At 41.2% G+C, this 10,080-nt stretch overlaps 1 protein-coding gene across 4 annotated transcripts in view; it reads right to left on the bottom strand.

The window, feature by feature from the left end:
• Tceal1 (transcription elongation factor A like 1) overlaps positions 1–859 on the bottom strand; it is a 2,083-nt gene extending 1,224 nt beyond the window's left edge. Inside the window, exon 1 of one of the 4 annotated variants that reach the window (XM_008832416.3) lies at positions 768–859. Coding sequence is in view for 1 of the 4 variants with exons in the window: in XM_008832404.3 (XP_008830626.1) it covers positions 31–33 (3 nt within the window). In the remaining 3 variants the exon portion in view is untranslated. The other 3 variants (XM_008832411.3, XM_017797905.2, XM_008832404.3) reach the window with 3 other exon arrangements.
• Between the last annotated feature and the right edge of the window lie 9,221 nt (positions 860–10,080).

Here is a 10,080-nt window from a genome sequence, read left to right as displayed (position 1 = left end):
CCCCCCCCCCGCTTCTTCCCGAAAGACCACCATTTTTCCCAGCAAGCCTTGCCACAGGCTTCTCCCGCAGTGACAGGGGCGGAGCAGTGGAGTCCGCAGACTTGTCCCCTCGATATTCACTCTCACACCCTAATCCTGTCCCACTGCCCACCCTTTCCCAACCTCTGCGGTCGGTGTGCACCTAGTCTGCCCCTCTTTGAGGCGCCGGGGTGGGACGTGCACATGTACAGACCGGCCAGACGGGGTAGGGGGCGGGGATAGGGGAGGAGGGATGGACTCAGTGACGCACACCCCTTTCAGTGGGCACCAGCGACCTCCCCAAAGACAGCCCCCCTTGGGGTTCACCTCCCTCCTCAGACCCCACATCAAGTTTCGTCCTTGTGCCCCCACCCCAGTCCCAAGAGCACCATTTTGTACCCCGAAATTGTGGGCTAGAAGCGGGGTTGGGAGCCTACTGAAAGACCTGGTTTCTGCCATCAGGGTCTGATCCTAGGGACTACAAGGCAGCTCTGACAAGCCCCAATTTCAGAGGGTCCAGGGAACGAACTTACTTCTGCTTTCCTTCTCGACCACCGGGTAATATGAAGACCGTGTCTGAACAGGCAAAAAGGACCAGGACGGCGGGGACTTGGGCAGACATAGGCTCCTGGTCACGTGAGGGGCGCGCGTCACTGCCGAGCTCAGATCCCTAGTTACCACTTTGGCGACCATTTGCCAGCACTTGCCAGAATCTCCTGATCTCAGACACACCAGGCTTTGTCACTCACCTCTCTTTGTTTCTATTTGCTTTTTCTTAATTACCAGAGATGATTAGCAGCTGATTCCTCAGGGTTAGTACCTCCTCTGTTGCTTCTCCGACAATACTGCTCACCTCCCACTCTCCTTCAGTCACAGATGTCTGTGGTTTCCTCTGTCCTTCAGATCCTGCACTGAAATTTCACTTTTCACCATCACAAACCAATATGACATGCTAAAGCTAGGCACAATGATACATGCCTGTAATCCCAGCACTCAGAGGACAGAGGCAGGAAAATTGCCGCAAATTGGAGGGCAGCCTGTTCTCCATAGCTAGTTCTAGGCCAGACAGAGCTACATAGCAAGACTGTCTCAAAAAATTAAATGGCAAACAAACAAACAAACAAAAACAACCACCCTCAATTGCAAATATTTATTCTTAATCCACAAACATAGCCCAATCACATCATGTTTTTATTTCTTGTCATTTTCACTGGAGACATTCTTGACAGCCTTTTTGTTTTGATTTTGAATCACCGTAACTATATTACAAATAGAAACTGGGGTAAGTTAATAACTTTTCTGTTTTAGACCTCCAGAAAGACTTATGTCTGGGACTGGCACCAGATTCTCTTGAAGAGGACCTGAGTTTGGTTCCCAGCACCCACATGGTGGCTAACAACCATTCATAACTCCAGTTCCAAGGGATCTGATGCTGTCTTCTGAACTCCACAGGTATTGCACAACACAGATGTATTTACATACATGCAGGCACATATATAATAATACACATAAAATAAATAAAATATTTAAAGAGTTAAGTCTGTAAGCTATATAACTCTAAAGACTCAATACTTTGATTTTCATAAATAAAAATAGATATTTTTCCATCTACCTATGAAATAGTCTACAAAATATCTTTTATTATGTGAAGTGGGAGAATTCTTGGTTCACAGAATGACACTGTATTTCTCTCTCTCTTCATATATATGTATATATATAATTCAATAGTCATCATTCATAAGAGAAATAGATTTCACAAGAACTCTAAATTATTAATGGACACCTCTTGATACTTGTGGTTGAAAAGCTTATATTAATTCATTAACTCAACTAATATTTGGGTATTAAGACAGCTGAGCCCCCAAAGATAGATTTAGTAGAGAGGACATTAGTATTAGACTACGTAGTTCTGTTGACCATATACTGAGCAGCAGGACTAAAACCATGCATACATATGTAGTTGTCATTGCAAATGCTATGTGCTTTTGGGTTGTAACTGTTATATGATCTTCAACTTCATGTGTACTTCTCACCTCTGCAAAAAGCATGAATGTTACTTTCGCATGCAGATACCCTTTTTTTCCCAGTGTTCTTAACTGCTGAGCCACCTCTTCCGCCCCAAATTCTTTTTTTTTTAATTTAAAAAATTTTATTTATTTTTATTTTATGTGTTTGAGTGTATTGCCTGCATGTGTGTAAGTGCACCCATGTCATGCAATGCCCAGGGAGGTCAGAAGAAGCGTAAGATCCCCTGGAACTGAAGTTAAGGACAGTTGTTAGGTGCCATGTGATGCTGGGAATTGAGCCCATGTCCTCTGCAAGAGCAGTTAGTGCTCTTAACCACTGAGCCATTTCTCCAGACCCCCCAAAAAATCTAAATTCTTAATAGCCACCTCTTGGTGCCTGTGGTTGAAAACCTAAATAAACTATCTAGCTTCGTTTGCTTTTAGTTGACTTTAAAATTCACTACATTTGAAGGTCACACTGCTGAATAATATCTTAGTCCCACACTAGCTTTGCTGTAGATAACACCTCTGACGTGTGGGTTACAATAATAGCTAATGCTTAAGTTACTTTTCAGGGACATAAAGGCCACTTCTGCTGAAAGCACTGATTCTTCACCAAAACATGGTAAAAATTATTTCAATTTCTGTCCTCATGTTGTATCTGTCTCTCTGCTTGCTTAACTTTTGGGTTGGATTTCTACTCAATTATTGACATAGTCATGTTAGAAGTGCATCAAAACTTCCTTGATCTCGTTTTTACTCCTTCTTAGGTAGAAGATGACAAGATGAAGGCAACAAAAACATTTTCAAGGTTCACAGAAGCATCATAATTCTGTGCTTATGTATATGCCAACAGCCAGATTTCATGACACCCCATTTCAGACCATTAGAGTGGTGCCTTACAATCTCCAGTCATTTATTCCCTCTTCCTGAGGATGAAAAGAGGTAGGAACATTTCCCCCTTGAAAATGCTGGCCTCCTCTCATTATGCTAGTATTACAAATACATATTTTTCCCTGCCCCAACAACTTGTCCATGATTCATGTGGCCCCCTTTCTAGACACAAGTGAATAGATGCCAGTTGAGTAACAATATGAACTGACCTATCTTTGATATACTACTTCATGTGACCCTTAAACGATTATTATCCTTCCAAGGCCTCATTTTGAATGGGTTTATTTTCCAAATTAATTATTTCTTCTATTTTTGAAGAGACATGTATTTTCATGAGTACTCACTGTTCTACATGTTACTGAATTTGTGAGTTTGCTTAGTGGTTCTAGCAGAGGAGACAGCTACTCATATACCCTTGAGTATGAACAGTGCTTCTCTATTAGTGAAGGTCACACTCTTCCACTGAGTGCCCAGCTTCAGGAGGGACCCTTGTGGAGTGGTGAGGGAGGAAGGGGACATCTAACCTAGCCAGTCACATCAGCTGAATCAAACCTGGCAATCAACGGGGTGAGAGATGCCATATCCCTTGAATTTGTAACTGTCCACAAATTACTGCATATACTGCCTAATGATAAGTAGAGTGGTCTTACCACCCTCTTCATTCCAGAATAGGCACTAAACATCTTTAGATGCATCTTGAGTTTGTAGTAGAATTTAATACCAAAGCACAGAAATGAATCCTGTTTAGATCATGGTCAGCTAAGGCCCCAGTCAACTGGATAGCTGTTCACACTGTTTTCTAAATCATTTTAATAAGAATTTAAGTATAGAAGCTTCTGCTTTTCTGGGCTAAGTATTATCCTGCTACATCCACTTTCATTCTTTAAATCCAAATTCTGTTATTCTGAATGCTTGCTAGAGGTATTCATTTAAAGCCTGCTAATAGTACCAAATAGGATCATAAAGTCAGCAAGCTCAGGGATATACTTAAGGGGAATTTCAACAGAGAATTTTGACTCCAAGTGAAAAGACTACCTTTTCCTAATTTTGGGTAATGCCCGAGAGTACCCCTTGCTAATCAGGTTCCTTGCCTCTCATTTCCAAGTGCAGCTTCTCGGAGTGAGAAACCTTACTTTCTGGTTTTGCATATAGATGATATAATTGTCTCTGAAAAGTCCCAGACCAATATAAATTTACATTTGGTTAGAACTTAGTGAGTGAAAGGGTAAAGGAAGGAAATTTTGAGGGCATAGAAGCAGAAAAGGAGGAATGAAGATGAAGTTTTCATATGGGCTTGTGCTGGAAAGTTTTAGTGTCAACTTGACACACCTGGGTTGAGGGCGCCTCAATTGGGGAATTTCCTCCATTGGACTGGCCTGTGACCATGTCTGTGGGGCACCTTCTTGATTGCTGAGTGCTGTGGGAAGATCCAGCCCATTGTGGGTGGTGCCACCCCTGGACAGGTGGGCCTGAGTTGCATAAGAAAGCAGGCTGAGTAGGGGTCAGGGGAGCAAGCCAGTAAGCAGTGTTCCTCCATGGCCTGTGCTCCAGCTCCTGCCTCCAGGTTCCTGCCCTGAGTTCCTACCTTGGGCTCCCTGATGAACTGTGACCCAGGAGATGTGAGCCAAATAAACCCTTTCCTCTCCAAATTGGTATTGGTCAGAGTATTTTGTCATAGCAATGGAGAGACAAACTAGAACAGGAGTCTTAAGTCTTTTCCCCCAGCAGCTGATTAAGGCTGTCCTTGAGAAAAGGGCTCCCAAGAGGGAATAAGATGACTGTCGGTTTGCCATAGTGACAACCATTTGTTACAAATGAATGTTGTCCACTGCTTGTTTGTGTATGGTTGGGCTCTGCATGTCGCATGAAATGATCTGATTTAATACTAGTGCTTTGGAGCCTGTGATCCAGATATTCTTAGGTCCCGATTGCTAATGAAGGTGTCAAGCTAAAGAAACCATTGAGGGCTGGGGTATAGTTCGATAGTAAAGCACTTGCCTAGCACATACAAAGCATTAGGTTCACTTCTCAGAACACAAAAAAGAAAAAAGAAAAACCCATTTTAGTGGAGAGATTTAAGAGTGTACAAATTGTTGTATTGAAAATATGGGGTGATAAGTATGCAAGGTGGACTATAAAATCTGGTGCGGGGTGCTGGGGAGATAGATCAGTGGTTAAAGTGCTTGCCATGCAAGCATCAGAACCAGAGTTCAGATACCCAGCACTCATGTATAAGCTGAGTACAGAGGTACTGGCTGTGGAACAGAGACAGATCAATTCCAGTGGTTTGATGGCCAGCAAGTCTAGCTGATATGGTGAGCTCAAAGGTTCAGTGAGAAACCCTGCTCAAAAAATACAACGGAGAATGATAAAGGAAGACACCCTATGATAACAACTACTGCCTTTTCCCACAGGAGAGTGCCCTTGCATGGACATGTGCAAACATGTGCAAGAGGGAGAGGGAGAGAGAGGAGAGGGAGAGTGAGGAGAGGGAGAGGCTGGAGAGGGAGGAGAGGGACAGGTAGAGGGAGGAGAGGGAGAGAGAAGGGAGAGGAAGGAGAGGGAGAGAGAGGAGAGAGGGAGGAGAGGGAGAGGGAGGAGATAGAGAGGGAGGAAGGACAGGGAGGAGAGGGACAGGGAAGAGAGGGAAAAGGAGAGGGAGAGCTGGGCAGGGGCTACGGGCATAGTTTAGTGGGAGAGTCCTGTGGTGGCTAACATTGGTTGTTATGTTGACACAGCTGGGAAGAGGGAACCTCATTTGAAGAGTTACTTCCATCAAATTTGCTGGTGGGCACTGCTTTGTGGCATTTTTTGATTGCTAATTGATGTAGAAGGGCCTAGCCCATTATGGGCAGTCCCACCCCTACACCAGGCACTCATCTGTATAAAAATGGTATGTGTGCCTGAGACAAAGCCGGTAAGCATAATTCTTCTGGGATTTCTGCTTCAATTCTTGCATCCAGATTCCCTCCTTGAACTCCTGCCTTGAGCTCCTGCTCCAGATTTTGGATGGTGACTGTAACCTATAAGCTGAAATAAACCCTTTCCTCCCCAAGTTGCTTTCAGTCATAGCGTTTATCACAGTAACAGAAAGCAAACTGCAGCAAGTGGGCCTATATGAGAGGTTAGATACTTAGCACTGCAGAACAAAACAAAGATAGAAAAACAAACAAAACCCTGTGCAGTATGACAGGAATACTCATGCTTTTAACTACTTTTTAAAATGGTTTCTGCCATGTTCACATACAACCTGGGCAGGCTAAGCAGACTTTTCTAGAAGCAGAAACAGAAGGTATCAGAAGACATGCAAAGTGACCATGCAGAGAGAGGGAATGTTGTCAGCCCTGGATAACTGCTGCCATGGCAACTGTCTCCAGGCTGGTGCCCAGGCCCAGCGCTTTCTATGAAGGGATCTGAGAGAACCTGGGGGTGGGGTTCTGGTCCAGTGGTTCCTGTCACAGTGACAGGAATGGAAGCTTCATTTCCTCTGAAAGGCTGCTAGGTTTCACTTGTTTGGGCTTTCCCCAGCCCAGGGTGCTCTACTGCTGCCTCCTCTGCATTTTATTCCCTAAAAGAACATTATAATGGCAGTTTCTGCTCTCAGACTGGCTTCTATTGACTACTGCAGGCTCTGTCCAGCCTTGGGCTGTACTCTTTCTTCCCCAAGCTTTGCCCCAGGGAATGTGTCCAGTGGGAAATGCAATGAGATCCTCTTTTCTGCTTCTGGCATCATCTTAACCAAAGCCTAGATACACACACAGACACACACACACACACACACACACACACACCGTGCACACACATGTATATATACGCAGCACATGCACACAACCTGCTTTTGTCCAGAGAAACAAAGATGGGGTCATGATGAATGATGAGATATCAACTTGGTAACACTTAGAGGGACAGAGTAGGTGGTCCACATCTGGGCTGAAGGGAGCCAATAGCAAGCTGGGGGCTGGGCAGGATTCATGTAACCATTTACTCATTGTGGGTTCTGGAGACATACATGAGAGCCTCCAGTCCCTCTCTTTGCTTCGACTTGTGCTCCCTTTCACCATAGAAGTCAGATAGGCCTGTAGTAGACATAGTTCTAGGATGCTGTTATAGCACACTACCACCACACTAAACAAGGACTTTTCTTAGGAGCAAAATTTGACTTTTGGGGACATTCTCCAGACTGAGGCTGTTGCTGTCTTTCTTGGAATCCAGATAAGCCTGGAACTTAGAGCTTCACCTGTGCTGACTTGCACTCCCAGGATGCAGGACACTCAACAGCTAGTCTTCATCTCTGGAACCCTAAAGACACCCAGAATTACCCCCAGCCATTCTAACAGGCAACAATGGCAGGGTTGGGTGAATAATTTGTGTCAACTTAAAATGACAATGCAAGGTCCTTTATTTAAAATAAATGAAGTACTATTAAATGTACTAAAATATAAAGTGTTCTGGGGTTTCTCCTTTAACATGGTCTTTTCTTTCCTTTAAAAACAGATATTGTTTTTGAGAACAGTTACAGATTTGTAGAAAAATTGAACCCAGAACCGAGAATTCCCACTTATCTCACACTGTGTTTCTCTTATTATTAATATCTTGCTAAAGGTAACTAATTCATTGAAGTGTCCTTTGTTTTTGTGAATCTCCCTTTTCTAGTCCAAGATACTTTCTAGAATATTGTTGCTTTGGGATGTGTTATCACCTTGGGCTTCTCTCAGGTTCTAACAGTTTTTCTGATGTTCTTTGTTTTTGATGACTTTCATGGTTGTACTCATCTGATATTTTGTAGACTTCCCAAAGATTAAAATTTTTCTGATGTTTTTCCCACAGTGAGACTGGAGTTATGGGCTTTGAGAAGTAGGTCACAAAGGGAAAATGTTCTTTTATCACAACATATCAAGGCTACCCACTATTAATATGATTTATGACTATTGATGCTGACCTTGACATATGCTTTTATTAATGTCATTCAATAAAGAAAAACAAAATGTTAAGTTGTTAGTACAACTTTTACAGTTAATCTTTACATTGTACAATGCTAGTTTTAAATATACACGTAAGAGTCACCTGAATAATGTATTTCATATTTTTTTAGACATTCATATGTATTTATGTCTTATCAGAATGGTAGAAGAGCTGCAGAAACCCAACTCAGGTGTATTTATTTTTCTTCGTGTTATTAGACATAGGTATTCTATAAACACACCTTCTTTGTCTGTATGGTAAGGAAATACTTGTTAACAAATACAAGGAAGTACAAAGGATGTAATTGAATTGTAATTTAAGATTTATTTTTATTGTTTTGAATTATGTGTGTGTGGAGTGGGGGCGGGGGATGGTGGTGTCTGTGAAAGCCAGAAGTCATTGGATCCCTTGGAGCTGGAGTTTCAAGTGGTTATAAATCACTTGTGGTGGTGCTGGGAACTGAACTCTGGTCCTCTGCAAGAGCCTTATGTGCTCTTAATGGCTGAGACTTCTATTGAGCCCCTGTCATTTGTTTTTAGAATGTGAGTCTGTGTTGAAAATAAGGTCTAAATTGAATAAAAAAAGATGGCTTTTCTTGACTGTCAATATGCAATCCTGTCCCTGACATAGTTGTATAAGTTACATCAATGATATGAGCATTGGACTTCTGTGCTCAGGACATCAGGAATAATATATTCAAAAGAGGCAACTAACTTGGCAGATACAATATGGGCAATTCTTTTACAAAGAATAAAATCAGCTTGTTTAATCACACATGCGCATTGACACACAAACATCTGCTGGGATCTTCATTGGAATTAAACTGAATGTACACGCTAATCTGAGAAGAAATGCCACTTTAAAAATGTTGAATCTTTTGGTGCATGAAGATGGCATACTAATGTATTTATTTTGGTCTTCCATAATTACTCTTGATGTATTATAGTTTTCAGTATACAAGTCTTCCCATAGTTACTAAAATTTTTCCCTAATGTGATTATTATATATTTTATATACCATTGCAAATGGTACTTAAAATTTTTGACTTTGAATTGTTTTTTCTAGTATAAAATATGTACTTGATTTTTGTGTGTTAACCCTTTATCTCGAGATCATGCTAAGTTTACTTAGTAGTTATAAAGTCTCTTACGGGTTCTTAGGACATCCTATGTACATACTCATGATTTTCCTGCAAATGCAGGTAATTTTACTTGTTTCTTTCCCATCTACATACATTTTTCCTTTGGCTAATAATACTAGCTAGGATTTCTAGTGCAATGTCGGACAGCAGTGATGAAAACAACATGCTTACTTGATGCCTGGCTGATCATAAGTGGAAAGCACTCACTTTTGCTATGAAGCACCATGACAGCTGTAGTTTTTCATAGATGTGCTATTTCAGACTAAGGAATTCTCTTTCTAGTCATAATTTCCTGAGAGATTTTGTTTTATTTTCCTTTTTATTTGCCATAATGGGGATCAAACACTGGTCCTCATTCAAGCAAATACTGTACCACCTAACTATAGCACAGGCCTTCTGAGATATTTGAACACAAATGAGTGTTGAGTTGTATCAAATACTTCTGTTATCTATTGAGATGGTAACACTTTTTCTTATGTCAATATATTTAATTTTACTGACTTCAATACTAAACCTGCTTCACATTCTCAGAATAAAATTTAGCTAGTTATGACAAATTGATGTACTTTTTTATGTATTTCTGGATTCAATTTCCTAACTTTTTTATTAAGAACTTTTGTATATGACCCAAATATAGTTGTACATGTCTGTAACCCAAGAACTAGGGCAGGAGGGTGACAATTTTGCAGTCAGTCTAGGCTACATGCAAGATGCTGTCTCAAAAAAAATTGCATCTTTATTCCTTTCTCTCTCTCTCTTTCTGTCTCTCCTTTTCAAAATAATCATTTAAAACTTGTATTAGTTCATCCTTAAATATTTGATAGATTCACTAATGAAGATGTCTGGGCTTACAGATTTCCTGGGTTTTAATAACTAATATTCTTTTAAAGATATAGATAGACGTGTACAGAAGTTGGCTTATACTTACTAATGAGAACTGATAGTTACTATCTCTTGACAAATTAAAATTCAGTGATGACCCATTGATAGTTTGGAATTATCTGTGGTTTACTTATGGAAAGTATTTACTCATGGACAGCAAATACTCTGTGAATCAGG

This window comes from Nannospalax galili, unplaced genomic scaffold (genome assembly GCF_000622305.1).
Source record: "Nannospalax galili isolate Female #2095 unplaced genomic scaffold, S.galili_v1.0 scaffold671, whole genome shotgun sequence".
In the NCBI taxonomy this organism is placed as follows: domain Eukaryota; kingdom Metazoa; phylum Chordata; class Mammalia; order Rodentia; family Spalacidae; genus Nannospalax; species Nannospalax galili.
Note: the sequence above shows the minus strand (reverse complement) of the source record. Positions and strands in the feature narration are given on the sequence as shown.